This window comes from Ornithorhynchus anatinus, chromosome 2 (genome assembly GCF_004115215.2).
Source record: "Ornithorhynchus anatinus isolate Pmale09 chromosome 2, mOrnAna1.pri.v4, whole genome shotgun sequence".
Lineage (NCBI taxonomy): Eukaryota > Metazoa > Chordata > Mammalia > Monotremata > Ornithorhynchidae > Ornithorhynchus > Ornithorhynchus anatinus.
The window spans coordinates 26529210-26545014 of NC_041729.1; the positions used below are offsets into that span (position 1 = coordinate 26529210).

Consider the following 15805-nt stretch of genomic DNA (forward strand, 5'->3'; position numbering starts at 1 on the left):
CGCTTAGAACAGTGCTCTGCACATAGTAAGCGCTTCACAAATACCAACATTATTATTATTATCAGCACCTGACTGTGAGTCTCACGTGGGCCCCCCGATGACCCTGTGTCTCTCCCAGCGCTTAGAACAGCGCTCTGCACGTAGTAAGCGCTTCACAGATATCAACATTATTATTATTATTAGCAGCACCTGACTGTGAGTCTCACGTGGGCCCCCCCTGATGACCCTGTGTCTCCCCCAGCGCTTAGAACAGTGCTCTGCACACAGTAAGCGCTTCATAGATGAGAAGCAGCGTGGCTCAGTGGGAAGAGCACAGGCTGTGGAGTCAGAGATCATGGGTTCGAATCCCGGCTCGGCCACTTGTCAGCTGTGTCACTTTGGGCAAGTCACTTAACTTCTCTGGGCCTCAGTGACCTCATCTGTAAAATGGGGATTAAGACTGTGAGCCCCACGTGGAACAACCTGATTCCCTTGTATCTCCCCCAGCGCTTAGAACAGTGCTCGGCACACAGTAAGCGCTTAACAAATACCAACATTATTATTGTTATAGATACCAACATCAAGCGCTGAGCAGGTGCCGAGCACTGGTCTAAGCGCTGTGAATGCACAGGGCAGGCCTCGCGGCGGGGGCGGGGCAACCCGGAATCCCCGCGCGCTGATTGGCTGGCGGCCGCCGAGCTCTGACTCCTCATTGGATGATTTGAGCGGGGAGACCACGCCCCCCCCGAGACGAACATATAAGGGCCGAGCGGTGGCGCCCCCTGCCGGCAGGCCTGCTCATCGAGGGGCCACTCTGTGCTGAGCGCTGGGTGATTATAATGTTGGTAGTTGTTAAGCGCTTACTACGTGCAGAGCACTGTTCTAAGCGCTGGGGGAGATACAGGGTCATCAGGGGGGGCCCACGTGAGACTCACAGTCAGGTGCGGATAATAATAATAATAATAATGTCGGTATTTGTGAAGCGCTTACTGTGTGCAGAGCACTGTTCTAAGCGCTGGGGGAGACACAGGGTCATCAGGGGGGCCCACGTGGGGCTCACAGTCAGGTGCGGATAATAATAATAATAATGTCGGTATTTGTGAAGCGCTTACTGCGTGCAGAGCACTGTTCTAAGCTCTGGGGGAGACACAGGGTCATCAGGTTGCCCCACGTGAGGCTCACAGTCTTCATCCCCATTTGACAGATGAGGTAAGTGAGGCACAGGGAAGTGAAGTGACTGGCCCACAGTCCCACAGCTGACAAGGGGCAGAGCGGGGATTCGAACCCGTGACCTCTGACTCCCAAGTCCGGGCTCTTGCCACTGAGCCTCGCTGGGTACGGCGGCTGGAGGAGCAGCTTGGCCCAGTGGACAGAGAGCCCGGGCCTGGGTTCTAATTCCTTCATTCATTCATTCAATAGTATTTATTGAACGCTTGCTATGTGACTCCGCCGCTTGTCAGCTGTGTGACCTTGGCCGAGTCACTTCCCTTCTCTAGGCCTCAGTTCCCTCATCTGGAAAACGGGGATGAAGACTGGAAGCACCCCCGTGGGACAACCTGATGACCTCGTATCTCCCCCAGCGCTTAGAACAGTGCTGGGCACATAGTAAGCGTTTGACAATTACCAACATTATTGTTATTAAATCCCACCCCTGCCACCTGTCTTCTGGGTGACCTTGGGCGAGTCGTTTCACCTCTCTGGGCCTCACTTCCCTCATCTGGAAAATGGGGATTGAGACTGTGAGCCCCCCGGGGGACAGGGGCTGTGCCCAACCTGATTTGCTCCTATCCGTCCCAGCGCTTAGGACAGTGCCTGGCACATAGTCAGCGCCTAACAAATACCATAATAATTACTATTAGTAGTAGTACAAAACACCGCGCTGGGACAAGGGCCCTTTATTTAGCTCATCCTCTGCCCCACGGCACTTTTGCCCATAGCCTTAATTTATCTATTTACAGTAATGTCTGCCAGTCAAACCATCAAATGTATTTATTGAGCGCTTACCGTGTGCAGAGCACTGTACTAAGCACTTGGGAGAGTCCAATGTCTCCCGCCCCCCCTTCATTCAATCGTATTTACCGAGCGCTTACTGGACTATAAACTCTTTGGAGGCAGAGTACGTGTCTACCAACTCTGTCGCACTGTACCCTCCCAAGTGCTTAGTACAGTGCTCTGCATAGTAGGCGTTCAGTAAATACTATTTATTCATTCAATCATATTTATTAAGCACTTACTAAGCGCCTGGGAAAGTACAATACAGTCATATACAGTGTCATTCCCCGATCACAATGAGCTCACAGTCTTGGGGGGGGGGGGGGGGGCGGGGAGAGAGACATCAGTACAACAGAGTTCATTCATTCATTATTTATTGAGCGTTTACTATGTGCAGAGCACTATACTAAGCGCTTGAATGGACAAATCGGTAACAGGGACAGTCCCTGCCCTTTGACGGGCTTACAGTCTAATCGGGGGAGACAGACAAAAAAACAGTTTCCCCGCCCACAAGGAGCTGACAGCCTAGAAGGGGGGACACAGACATTAAAATAAATAAAGGGATATGTACCTAAGTTTTGTGGGGCTGATCGTGGAGAGATTATCAAGTGTTTAAAGGGATCAGATCCAGGTGCATTGGCGACGCGGAAGGGAGAGGGAGAGGAGGCTTAATCGGGCAAGGCCTCTTGGAGATGGGATTTCCATAGGGCTCCGAAGGTGGTGGTCTGTCGAATGTGGAGAGGGAGGGAATTCCAAATCCGAGGGAGGATACGGGCAAGGGATTAGTAGCGAGGACGACGAGATGGAGTACGGCGAGTAGGTCGGCGTTGAGAGGAGCGGAGTGTGCCAGCTGGGCCCAAGTAGGAAATCAGCAAGGTAAAGGCAGAGCGGGGCCAGCTGACTGGCGAGGAGGGTGGGGAACCACCGGAAAGTTCTTGAGGAGCAGGAGGGGCTGGGGCCGGACCCTCCCTCTCTGCCCTCCGAACTTCCCAGAGCAACGGAAAGGCCGTAGCCCCTTCCCGCATCGTCCTCAACCAACCTCCAGGAAGTGATCGATAGATACGATTATTGATTGTTTGGAGGATCACCCGCCGCCCCCCTCGACCGCCGGACAGGGAGCCAGACTGGCTTCTAGGCGAGCGTAGGTTGGTGGGAACGGGGGCGGCCGTCCTTTTCCCTCCGGTCCACCGTCTGTTTTCATCCCGCGGCCTAGGGTATCAGCAGGGTCTAGTGGGAAGAGCCTAGCCCTGGGGGTGTCAGAGGATCTGGATTCTAATCCCGTTTTTTTGTTGCTTATTTTTAAAGGTGTTTAAGCGCTTACTTTGTGCCAGACACTCTAAGCACTGGGCTAGATACATAGTCACGTTGGACACAGCCCACGTCCGACGCGGGGCTCGCCGTCTTAATCCCCATTTTCCAGTGAGATAACCGAGGCGCAGAGAAGCGCTCCGGGCCCGAACCCTTTCGACTAGGCCATGCTACTTCCCAGTTCTTCCCCGGTCCCCTGCCTGCCGAGCGACCTCGGGCAATTCTTCGATTGTTCGTCCTCATCTGGAAAACGGGAGATTCGATAGCCGTTCTCCCTCCGAGACGGCTGATCTGTCACCAGATGAACCCGGCGCTCGGGACGACACACGTTACATACCACGCGCTTAAGTGCCGCGATTCCTATTATTACTGTTGTTGTTACAGGGCTGTCCTCCCCCCCGCACTGACAATTTTTCAGGGAGGATCACCTCTTCATTGGGTGCCCAATTTTCAGCACATACCTTCTGGCAGCCCCCGCGACCATCCGACTTGCTGTGAGTCGGCCCCTCCTGTGCCCCGGCTGCAACTAGTTTAATTTTTGTTGTTGTCGTTTAGCTCTGCTATTAGGTGAAAACACTAGCTGGTTGTCCCACTTGTGCACACGTGAGTTTCGATTTCTTTCGTTAATGAGGTGTCTATCTCCTTGATCCTATTTATCTTGATGTTATCTTTTGTTTTGCTGTCTCCCTCCTTTGGACCGTGAGCCCGTCACTAGGCAGGGATGGTCTCTACTGTTGTCCAATTGTCCATTCCAAGCGCTTAGGACAGTGCTCTGCACATAGCAAGCGCTCCATAAATACTGTTGAAGAGAAAGAACCACCTGTCACCCCCATGTGTCACCTGGGGGACGGGGAAAGACCGGGCGGCGGGAACAAAGGAGCGACTCTTCTCTCGACTCCCTGGACACTTCTTCTGTCGTCTTGGTTCCTCTCCCTTCCTCTCCATTGCTCGGCAGGCCTGTTGTTATGCTGTGGCAGGAATTTGGGGCAACATCCCCTCCCCACCCCCTGACACACACACAATGAAGTGAATTTGACACAAGAGCCTGGAGGCGTTTCTGGACTCTACCTTGTCAAAAGGTCTAGGACGGATGTGAGAACAAAAGCAATGGATAGAGCTCGGGTCTGGGAGTCGGAACGACCTGGGTTCTAACCCCGGCTCCGCCACTGGTCTGCTGGGTGACCGAGGGCAAGTCACCGCTCTTCTCTGAGCCTCGGTTACCTCACCTGTATAAAGGGGATTAAGACCGAGAGCCCTAGGAGGGGCAGGGACCGCATCCGGCCCCGTTAACTGCTATCTATCCCAGTCTTTACAAACGTCAAAAAAAAAGTGGGGGCTCAGGGAGGAGAGAAGCTGGCCTGCCCGAACCCAAGAATCCAATTCTGGGCTCGAAACCTCTTAAGGATCACACACCCGAGGAAGCTATTCTCCGAAGCTTCACCCAAGACGGTTGAGAGAGCGGTCGGAGGGCCGGCGTCACGAGGGAGAACTTCACGCAAAACAGGAAGGCGGACAGAGAAATCCGCTTCCCCCCGGATTCCCAGGTGGAAGGCGTCAAAGGCCCCTTTCCAGTCCCGCCAGACTCAGTGAGGGACACGGCCGGCCCTAGCTGCGTCCGGTAGCCGGAATCCTGCCAGAGACCTCCGCCACCGTGGACCGCGGCCCGTCCCCCGACGGCACGCGAGCTGCCGGGTATCTCTTCGGAGAAAAGAGCGATCTCACGAGAGCCCGGCCGGAGGGAGCCGGGAGAGGTGGCCCACCTGAGGGGGGACCACCCCCGGAGCCCCCGGGGCCCGGGAGCTGACGCTAGGATGAGCCTCTGGACCGTAAGCTCGTCGGGGGCGGGGAGTGCGCCCGTTTACCGTCGTACTCTCCCAAGCGCTCGGTACAGCGCCCGGCCCACGGTGAGCGCTCGAATACGACCGAATGAGAGCCGGTTCCGCCGCGGCGGCCGGCCGTCGCCCAGCCGCGTGGGACATCCGGGGCTCCCGGGTCCCCCCGTCGTCGTCGTCTCCCACACAGAGTCACACGGAGCCTCGAGACCAGTGCCGTTTATTGGGGTCGGGGAGAGGGCGTTTACAGAGCCCCGGAGCGAGGCCCTCCGCTCTCCCGCCTTGAGCTCTCCCTGCCCCAGTGACCTCAGGTCCCTCCAACCGGGGGGGGGGGGTTCAGACTCCCCGCCTCGACTCTACGTTATCTCTAGGATCCCCCTTCCCCGCGTCTCGCTCTCCCGCGACGTCGGTGGGGGCCGGGCCCTGCCGGGAAAAGCCTCTTAGGCGGGGCGGCCCGGGGCGGGGGGGTGGCCGGGGCTCGGGGCGCGCGTCGCCGCGCCGGGCGGAGCTCCGGTCCCCGCCACGGGGCCCCCTTCACCCGCGGCGCCGCTCGGTCACGTCGCCGCGAGGGCCGGCGGGAGGAGCTGGGCCCCCCCCCCCCCCGGCCGACGGAGCCGCGGCTCTCGGGGCGTCTCTGGGCCCGAGACGGGCGAGGCCCGGCCCGGGGGCGGCGAACCCCGCCCGGGCCCTCCCGGCCCGGCGCCTCGCTCCGCGGACTTGGGAGAGTACCCCAGCAGACTCGGCTCCTGCCCTCGGGGGGCTGACGATCTAAGGGCGGGCGGCGGCGGAGGGGAGGGGGCAGAAATTCAGGGAATCCCAGTCCTCCCCCACCGAGCCTGGCCAACTCTCCCCCCGGCACATCCCCCCCGACGCCCCCGCGCGCGCCCGCTTCCGTCCCCTCAGCGTCCCTTCCTTCTCTGTCGCCCGGTGCCCCCCCACCCGCCCCGCCCCGCCCGCCCCCCTCCCGTCCCCGGGGCCCCGCGCCCCCCTCCCCGCCCGCCCCCCTGGGTCCCCGCCGCCGGCCCGCGGGCCCTCACTGCAGGGCGGCCCCGGGCTCCTCCTTGGCGGGGGGCTGAGGCGGGCGGGCGGGCGGGGGGGCCCCGCCGAAGGGGCGCAGGGCCAGGTGCCCGCGCTGGTGCTTGATGCGGGCCGAGCTGTCGGCGAAGCCCTTGCCGCACTCGGCGCACTTGTAGGGCTTCTCGCCGGTGTGGGTGCGCCGGTGCTTCACCAGGTCCGAGCTGCGGGGGAACTCCTTCCCGCAGAAGCCGCAGGGGTGGGGCCGGCCGGGGGCGGGGGGCCGGCGGCGGGGCCGGGGGGCCGGGCCGGCGGGGCCGGGGGGGTTGGGGGGCCGCAGGAGGGCCGGGGGAGGGGGCTGGCGGGCCCGCTCGCCCCGGTGGGTCCGCAGGTGCTTGACGCGGGCCGAGCTGTCGGCGAAGCCCTTGCCGCACTCGGGGCAGAGGTAGGGCTTCTCGCCGGTGTGGGTGCGGTGGTGCTTCACCAGATCCGAGCCGCGGCGGAAGGCCTTCCCGCACTCGGGGCACTTGTGGGGCTTGTCCCCCGGCGGCGGGGGCGGCGGGGGGTCCCCGGCCCGGAGGCCCTCGGGCTCGGGGCCCGGGCCGGGGAGGCCGAAGGGGCCCTCCCCGAGGGCCGGGGGGCCGCGGGGGGCGAGGGGCGGGGGGCCGGAGCCCCGCGGGGCCGGCGGCGGGGCCGGCGGCGGGGGGAAGGCCGCCGGGAGGCCGAAGGCCTGGGGCTCCAGGTGGGTGAGGCGGTGGCGGAGCAGGGTGGAGCCCAGGCCGAAGGTCCGGCCGCACTCGGGGCAGCGGTGGGGCCGCTCCCCGCTGTGGGTGCGCAGGTGCTTGACGCGGGCCGAGCTGTCGGCGAAGCCCTTGCCGCACTCGGGGCAGAGGTAGGGCTTCTCCCCCGTGTGCGTCCGCAGGTGCTTGACCAGGTCCGAGCCGCGGGCGAACTCCTTCCCGCAGACGTCGCAGCCGAAGGGCTTGGGCCCCAGGTGGCTGCGCTGGTGGCTGAGGAGGCTGCAGCTCAGCACGAAGCGCTTCCCGCACTCGGAGCAGGTGTGGGGCTTGTCCCGGGGGGCCGCGCCGGGCGGGGGGGCCGCCCGCGCCGCCCGCCGGGCCGCCGCGCGGGGGGCCCGCTCGCCCCGGTGCGTCCGCTGGTGCTTGATGCGGGCCGAGCTGTCGGCGAAGCCCTTGCCGCACACGCCGCACTCGTAGGGCTTCTCGCCGGTGTGGGTGCGCTGGTGCTTCACCAGGTCCGAGCTCTGGCGGAAGCTCTTGCCGCACTCGCCGCAGATGGTGGGCCGCTCGCCGGCGGGGACGCGGGGCCGGGGGGCCCGGGGCGGGCCCGGGGCCCGCGGCCGGGGCCGGTAGGGCTTCTCCCCGCCGTGGGTGCGCTGGTGCTTGATGCGGGCCGAGCTGTCGGCGAAGCCCTTGCCGCACACCCCGCACTCGTAGGGCTTCTCGCCGGTGTGGGTGCGCTGGTGCTTCACCAGGTCCGACATCTGCCGGAAGCTCTTGCCGCACTCGCCGCACACGGGGGCCCTCTCCCCGCCCGCCGGGGGCCGGCTCCCCCTCTCCCGGGCCCGCGCCTTCCCGGGCCCCGCCGGCCCCCACACGTCTCCCCAGGCGCCCGGGGGCTCCGACTTGAGGGCGAGGCCGGCCTCGTCCCTCCCCGCCTCTCGGGCCTCGCGGTAGGCGGCGACGGGCGACGGGCGCGGGTCCTCGAATCCGGGCCCGGCCGGCCGGGGCGAGGCGTCGCCGGCCATCTCGCTGCCCGCTCCTGCAAGACAGAAGAAATGGGGCGGGGGGGCGGGAGGGGGACGGAGACCCGGCCCCTTGGGGGGGCTCCTCCGTGGCCGCGCGACCCGAACCCCTCTCCCCGTCGTCGCCCTCGCCCGCTCCATCTTCTTGTTGTCGTTCGGCTACGTTATCGGGTTAAAACGTTAGCCGGTCGGCCCACCTGTGCACCCGCGGGGGAGTTTCGATTTACGTTGCTAGTGAGGCGGCGTGGCTCAGTGGAAAGAGCCCGGGCCTGGGAGTCGAAAGTCAGGGGTTCGAATCCCGGCTCCGCCACTCGTCGGCCGGGTGACCGCGAGCGAGTCACTTCACTTCTCTGGGCCTCGCTTCCCTCATCTGTCGAATGGGGATGAAGACTGGGAGCCTCACGGGGGACAACCTGATGAGCCCGTATCTCCCCCGGCGCTTAGAACAGTGCTCTGCACACGGTAAGCACGTCACGAATACCAACATTATTATCGTCTCCTCGGTTCTATTTATCTCGATGACGTCGTTTTGCCGTCCCCCACCCCCACCCCCCGTTTAGACGGTGAGCCCGTCACCGGGCCGGTCTCTATCCGTTGCCCAACTGTCCATTCCAAGCGTTCAGTCCAGCGCTCCGCACAGCCTAAGCGCTCGGTAGATACTACTGAAGAAGATCTTTTATCTACTGAGCGCTGGCCGGGTGCGGGGCGCCGGGAAGGGACCATTGGCGGCGCTCTGCAGACGGCGAGCGCCGAGGAAAGAGGACGGCACCATTGCCGAACCGTCCCTTCCAAGCGCTCGGTCCAGTGCTCTGCACAGGGTAAGCGCTCGGTAAACCCGATTGAATGAAGGCGGTGCACGACCACCCCGTATCCCCCAGCGCTCAGAACCGTGTTCCCCACGGAGTAAGCGCTCGGTAGACCCGACTGAACGAAGGAAGGCGTGCGTGACGGAGAAGCAGCGTGGCTCCGTGGAAAGAGCCCGGGCTTTGGAGTCAGAGGTCACGGCCCCTTGTCAGCTGTGTGACCGTGGGCCAGTCACTTCACTTCTCTGGGCCTCAGTTCCCTCATCTGTGAAATGGGGATGAAGACTGGGAGCCCCACGTGGGACAACCTGATTCCCCCGTGTCTCCCCCAGCGCTCAGAACAGTGCTCTGCACATAGTGAGCGCTTAACAAATACCAACATTATTATGATCACCTCGTACCCCCAGCGCTTGGAACAGCGCTCCGCACAGAGTAAGCGCTCGGTAAACCCGACTGAATGATTGCATGATCACCCCAGCGCTTAGAACAGCGTTCTGCACAGAGTAAGCGCTCAGTAAACCCGACTGAATGCCTGCATGACCACCTCGTATCCCCCAGCGCTTGCAACAGCGTCGTGCACAGAGTAAGCGCTCAGTAAACCCGACTGAATGATTGCCTGCTCACCTCGTATCCCCCAGCGCTTAGAACAGTGTCCTGCACAGAGTAAGCGCTCAGTAAACCCGACTGAATGACTGCCTGACCACCTCGTATCCCCCAGCGCTTACAACAGCGTTGTGCACAGAGTAGGCGCTCGGTAAACCCGACTGAACGAATGCGTGCATGACCACCTTGTGTCCAGAACAGTGCTGCGTACAAAGCAAGCGCTCGGTAAACCCGATTAAACGAATGAAGGCGTGCAAGACCACCTCGTATCCCCCAGCGCTTATATCGGCGCTCCGCAGAGCGTAAGCGCTCAGTAAACCCGACCGAACGAACGCATGCATGCCCACCTTGCCTCCCGCGGCGCTCAGCACGGTGTTCGGCACCGAGTAAGCGCTCAGTAAACCCGACTGAATGAAGGCGCGCACGATCACCTCGCACCGCACAGCGTGAGCGCTCGGTAAACCCGACTGAACGAATGAATGCACGCCCCCCCCGCCCTCTCCCGCCTCCCCCGGCGCTGAGGACAGGGCCGCAGGCAGAGTCAGCCGGTGCTGTGCAGGCCTCACCTGGCTGGGCCCCGAGCAGGCCGGTCCCGTCGTCCTGGCCGTGGAGATGCGCGTCCCACGCCTCCGCCCCTCGCTCCATCCTGGGGAAGGGACAAAAGCGGGGCGCTGGCGGCGAGCCCGGCCCCGCCCCCGCCCGCCCCGCTGCCTCCAGGCCGCTCGGCACAGCGTCCCGCACAGCGTGGGCGCCCCACCGCCTCCCTCCCCTCCCCCCCTCACCCGCGCGGAGGACCCGGGACGCTCAGCCGGCCCGAGCTTGGCGGGGGGGGGGAGGGCTGGCGGAAGTGCCTCCCCGGCGGGACGGGGACGCTCTAGCCCGCCGGAGGCGCTCCCCTCTCGGTGGCGTTAACCCGCCAACCAGCCGGGCCCGAGGGACGCCGGGAACCCGGACGTGCCCCCCTCCGGGGCCGCTCTAGGACCGGGGCGGTGCGGGCCGCTCTATGGTATTCACCCTCTAACTGCCGGGGCGGGGCCCGACGGCCTCCCCGGAGCCAGACAAAGGGCAGAGACGCACAAAGGGAGAGCAGAGACGGAGACCCCTCCCCCCCCCCCCCCCCCCCCCCCCCGGCGAGACACATCTCTGTTGGACTGTGCTCTCCCGAGCCCCTCCTTAGAATAATTATAATGATGATGATGGCATTTGTTAAGCGCTTACGATGTGCCAAGCGCCGTTCTAAGCGCTGGGAATAATAATCACAATAATCTTGGTGTTTGTTAAGCGCTTACTATGTGTGAAGCGCCGTTCTAAGCGCTGGGAATAATAATCACAATAATCTTGGTGTTTGTTAAGCGCTTACTATGTGTGAAGCGCTGTTCTAAGCGCTGGGAATAATAATAATTATTATTAATAATAATAATAATAATAATGGGATGACTTGTTCATCCCAAGCGCTTGGTACAGTGCTCTGCACATAGTAAGCGCTCAATAAATACTATTGAATGAATGAATGAATAATAATAATGTTGGTATTAAGCGCTTACTATGTGCAGAGCACTGTTCTGAGCGCTGGGAATGATAATCATCATCATAATATTGTTGGTATTAAGCGCTTACTATGTGCAGAGCACTGTTCTAAGCGCTGGGAGTAGTAATAATAATGTTGGTATTTGTTAAGCGCTCACTATGTGTGAAGCACTGTTCTAAGCGCTGGGAATAATAATCATCATCATAATATTGTTGGTATTAAGCGCTTACTATATGCAGAGCACTGTTCTAAGCGCTGGGAATAATAATGTTGGTATTTGTTAAGCGCTTACTATGTGTGAAGCACTGTTCTAAGCGCTGGGAATAATAATGTTGATATTTGTTAAGCGCTTACTATGTGTGAAGCGCTGTTCTAAGCGCTGGGAATAATAATAATGTTGGTATTTGTTAAGTGCTTACTATGTGCAGAGCATTGTTTTAAGCGCTGGGAATAATAATAATAATAATGTTAGTATTTGTTAAGTGCTTACTATGTGCAGAGCACTGTTTTAAGCACTGGGAATAATAATAATGTTGGTATTTGTTAAGTGCTTACTATGTGCAGAGCACTGTTTTAAGCACTGGGAATAATAATAATGTTGGTATTTGTTAAGCGCTTACTATGCGCAGAGCACTGTTCTAAGCGCTGGGAATAATAATAATAATGTTGGTATTTGTTAAGCGCTTACTATGTGCAGAGCATTGTTTTAAGCGCTGGGAATAATAATAATGTTGGTATTTGTTAAGTGCTTACTATGTGCAGAGCACTGTTTTAAGCACTGGGAATAATAATAATGTTGGTATTTGTTAAGCGCTTACTATGCGCAGAGCACTGTTCTAAGCGCTGGGAATAATAATAATAATGTCGGTATTTGTTAAGTGCTTACTATGTGCAGAGCATTGTTTTAAGCACTAGGAACAATATAATAATAATGTTGGTATTTGTTAAGCATTATGTGCAGAGCACTGTGCTAAGCACTGGGAATAATAATAATAATGTTGGTATTTGTTAAGCACTTAGTACGTGCAGAGCACTGTTCTAAGCGCTGGGGTAGATACAGGGTGATCAGATTGTCCCACGTGAGGCTCACAGTCTTAATTCTCATTTTACAGATGAGGGAACTGAGGGCTAGAGAAGTGAAGTGACTTGCCCACGGTCGCACAGCCGACAAGTGGCAGAGCCGGGATCGGAACCCATGACCTCTGATTCCCCAGCCCGGGCTCTTTCCACCGAGCCACGCTGCTTCTCACGCTTAGTACAGGGAACAGTGCATGACACGTAGTAAGCGCTCAACAGATGCCGTCGTGATTATTACAGAGCTCTGCACGCAATCAGGGCCCACTAAAAATGACGGATATGTATTTAGTGGATTGTCACGTCCGGTTTGCAGTTCTGCGAGACGGGCCCACGATGACGGTATCTGTTAAGCACTTACTATGGGCCGCTGCAGAGGTAATCGGGTCGTCCCACGTGGGGCTCACAGTCTTAATCCTCATTTTACAGATGAGGCGCAGAGAAGTTAAGCGGCTCGCCCGAGGTCACGCAGCGGACGAGTGGCGGAGCCGGGATTAGAAAGCACATAGTAAACGCTCACTAAATACTATTGAATTCATGAATGAATTAGAACTCATACGTGTCCGTGAGGCGTGGAGGGTCAGAGGGGTGACGGGGGACACGAACACGCGGAGGATGACGAACGCAGCCGAGGGGACCCCCACGTTCGGCCGCTGTCGGTCGCCGGACCGAAGCGGGGCCGCCCGCAGAGACCGAGGCGCAGCCGGGACCATCGGCGGCCTGAACCTCTGAAGAGGCAAAGGGCGAACGCCGGATCCACTTCTCTTTTGTCCTCCGCCGCCGGAGCCCGTGGCGTCCTGTGGCCATTTTGATAGACCCCGTTGGCCACCTTCATCGCTACCCTCCGCTCGGTACATCGGGCCCCTCTGGAAGGGCCGGTTGGGGCAGATCTCGGCCCCAGGCTTCGCGGCCAGGCCCCCAGCGCTTCCCAGCTCCCAACTCTCTCAGATCCTTTTCCTCGGGCGGGTTTTCATCCTCTGAGGATTGAGCAGGTCAGTGTTGGTGTTGGTTAAGCTCTTACTATGTGCAGAGCACTGTTCTAAGCGCTGGGGTAGATACAGGGTAATTAGGTTGTCCCACATGAGGCTCACAGTCTTAATCCCCATTTTACAGGTGAGGGAACTGAGGCCCAGAGAAGTGAAGTGACTTGCCCACGGTCACACAGCTGACCAATGGCAGAGGCGGGATTCGAACCCGTGAACTCTGACTCCCAAGCCCGGGCTCTTGCCACCGAGCCGTGCCAGAGATTGTTTTCTCTAAAGGCCGGAGCGGTCTCTGTCCGCTAAGCAATCGCAGCCTCTGTCAGGTGCGGAGATTGCCCGGGCCTTGCTGTAGGCCTTCACCTGGTCTAGTGGATAGAGGTGGGGAGACGCTAATATAAATAAATAATATAAAGAATATAGATAAATAAATAAATATAAATAAATTACACCTAGGTGCTGTGGGGCCGGGAGGGGGGAAGAACAAAGGGAGCAAGTCAGGGCAATGCAAAGGAGGTGGGAGAAGAGGAAAGGGGGGCTTAGTCTGGGAAGCCCTCTTGGAGGAGATGGACCTTCAGTAAGGCTCTGAAGGGAGGGAGAGTCATCGTCTGTCGGATCTAGAAGCAGCGCGGCTCCGTGGAAAGAGCCCGGGCTTGGGAGTCGGAGATCACGGGTTCGAATCCCGCCTCTGCCATTTGTCAGCTGTGTGACCGTGGGCGAGTCACTTCACTTCTCTGGGCCTCAGTTCCCTCATCTGTCAAATGGGGATGAAGACGGAGAGCCTCACGTGGGACAACCTGATTACCCTCTGTCTACCCCAGCGCTTAGAACAGTGCTCTGCACAGAGGAAGTGCTGAACAAATACCAACATTATTATTATTATCTGAGGAGGGAGGGCGTTCCAGGCCAGAGGCCGGACGTGGGCCAGGGGTCGATGGTGAGATCGACGAGGTGGAGGCGCAGTGAGAAGGTTGGCATTAGAGGAGCGAAGTGTGCGGGCTGGGTTGGAGGAGGAGAGTAGCCGGGTGAGGCGAGAGGGGGCGAGGTGATTGACTGCTTTAAAGCCAGTGGTGAGGAGTTTTTGTTAGAGGAGGAGGTGGATGGGCAACCGCTGGAGTTTCTGGAGGAGTGAGAAGTCAAGTGACTTGCCCAAGGTCACCCAGCAGACTCGTGGCAGAGCTGGATTTGGAACCCAGGACCTTCTGACTCCCAGCCTCGTGTTCTACCCACTACGGAATGCATCTCCTCTTGGGAGTCAGACGTCATGGGTTCGAATCCCGGCTCTGCCGCTTGTCAGCTGGGTGACGGTCGGCTAGTCACTTAACTTCTCTGTGCCTCAGTTATCTCGTCTGTAAAATGGGGAATAAAACCGTGAGCCCCACGTGGGACAACCTGATCACCCTGTCTCTACCCCAGCGCTTAGAACAGTGCTCTGCACATAGTAAGCGCTTAACAAATACCAACATTATTATTATTATTATTATTATCATCCTGGCTCTGCCACGTGTCTGCTGAGTGACCTTGGGCCAGTCACTTGACTTCTCTGTACCTCAGTTCCCTCATCTATAAAATGGGGCTTGAGACCGGGAACCCCGTGCGGGACAGGGACTGTGCCCAGCCCCGTTGGCTTGAATCCACCCCGACGCTCAGTACAGTGCCTGGGACATAGTAAGCGCTTAACGAATACCAGAATCGTCATCATTAGGTACCTCTGACTCCAGGAAAGACTGCCTTGAGGGATGCCAATTACCGGGAGGGACGAAGAAGTCATCCGGCCCCGTAGTTTCTCTGAAGAAACAAGTGGTGGCTGAGAGGATGAGAACCTTAACATCAACTGTACTCTCCCAAGCGCTTAGTACGGCGCTCTGCACGCAGTAAACGCTCGATAAATCCGACCGGCCGGCTGACGGTTCCGATCGGGTGGTAGAGAACGATACAAGAGTCAGTAGACACATTTCCTGCCCGCGAGGAGCGTAGAGTCTAGTGGTTGACCTACATTCTATCGCCGCGTGCTGTACCGTCCCTAACTCTCCCCTCGACATCCCTGACTTTCCATCCCCTCGGCTCCGAGCGGACGGAAAGGGCTTTTTAACTTAGAGATATTTTTAGCCCGCACGGCTTCCTGTGGTAATTAATTCCATCTGCTCACCACCCACTGGGGCGTTTCGATCCTACCGCCTTTGAGCTCCGATGGCTGGCCCTGTGTTCTCGCACCTTGCCCCCTCCTCCCTCGCCTCGCTGTTCTCCTGCTACAACGCGGCTCGTACACTTTGCTCCTCTGATACCGACCCGCTCGCCGTACCTCGATCTCTCCTATCTCGCAGCCGGCTCTCGCCCACGTCCTGCCTCTGGCCTAGAACGCCTCCCTCCTCGCAGCGGACAGATAATGACTCTCCTCCTCTTTCAAAGCCTTTATGGAAGGCCCATCTCCTCCAAGAGGCCTTCCCTGCCTAAGCCCTCCTTTCCTCTCCTCCCTCTCCCTTCTGCGTCGCCCTGATCTGCTCCTTCTGTTCACCCCCCTCCCTCAGCCTCAGAGCACTTAGGTCCAAATACATAACTTCTTTATTTATATTAACGTCCGTCTCCCCTTCTAGACCGTAAGCTTGTAAGTGGGCGGGGAACGTGTTATACTGTCCTCTCCCAAGCGCTTAGTACAGTGCTCTGCCCACAGTAAGCGCTCACTAAATACGATTGATTGATTGATAGATATGGGTTTTCCCTGCCTACCTACTACAGGATTTTGCATACTTTAATCATTAATGAGTGGTACATCACCCTGATTCTATTTATTTGCTATTGTTTTAATGAGCTGTTCTTCCCCTCGACTCTATTTATTGCCATTGTTCTCGTCTGTCCGTCTCCCCCGATTAGACCGTAAGCCCGTCAAAGGGCAGGGACTGTCTCTATCTGTTGCCGATTTGTCCATT

The 15805-nt window shown here is 58.8% G+C and overlaps 1 protein-coding gene across 1 annotated transcript in view; it reads right to left on the bottom strand.

The window, feature by feature from the left end:
* LOC100093571 (zinc finger protein 48-like) overlaps positions 1–10072 on the bottom strand; it is a 31017-nt gene extending 20945 nt beyond the window's left edge. The window contains exons 1-3 of the mRNA XM_029058111.2: positions 9863–10072; positions 6149–7907; positions 4693–5039 (exon numbers count right to left, since the gene is read on the bottom strand). Coding sequence (XP_028913944.1) covers positions 4693–5039; positions 6149–7907; positions 9863–9941 — 2185 coding nt within the window. The 5' untranslated portion in view covers positions 9942–10072. The remainder of the gene's footprint in view (positions 1–4692; positions 5040–6148; positions 7908–9862) is intronic.
* Positions 10073–15805: the final 5733 nt, after the last annotated feature.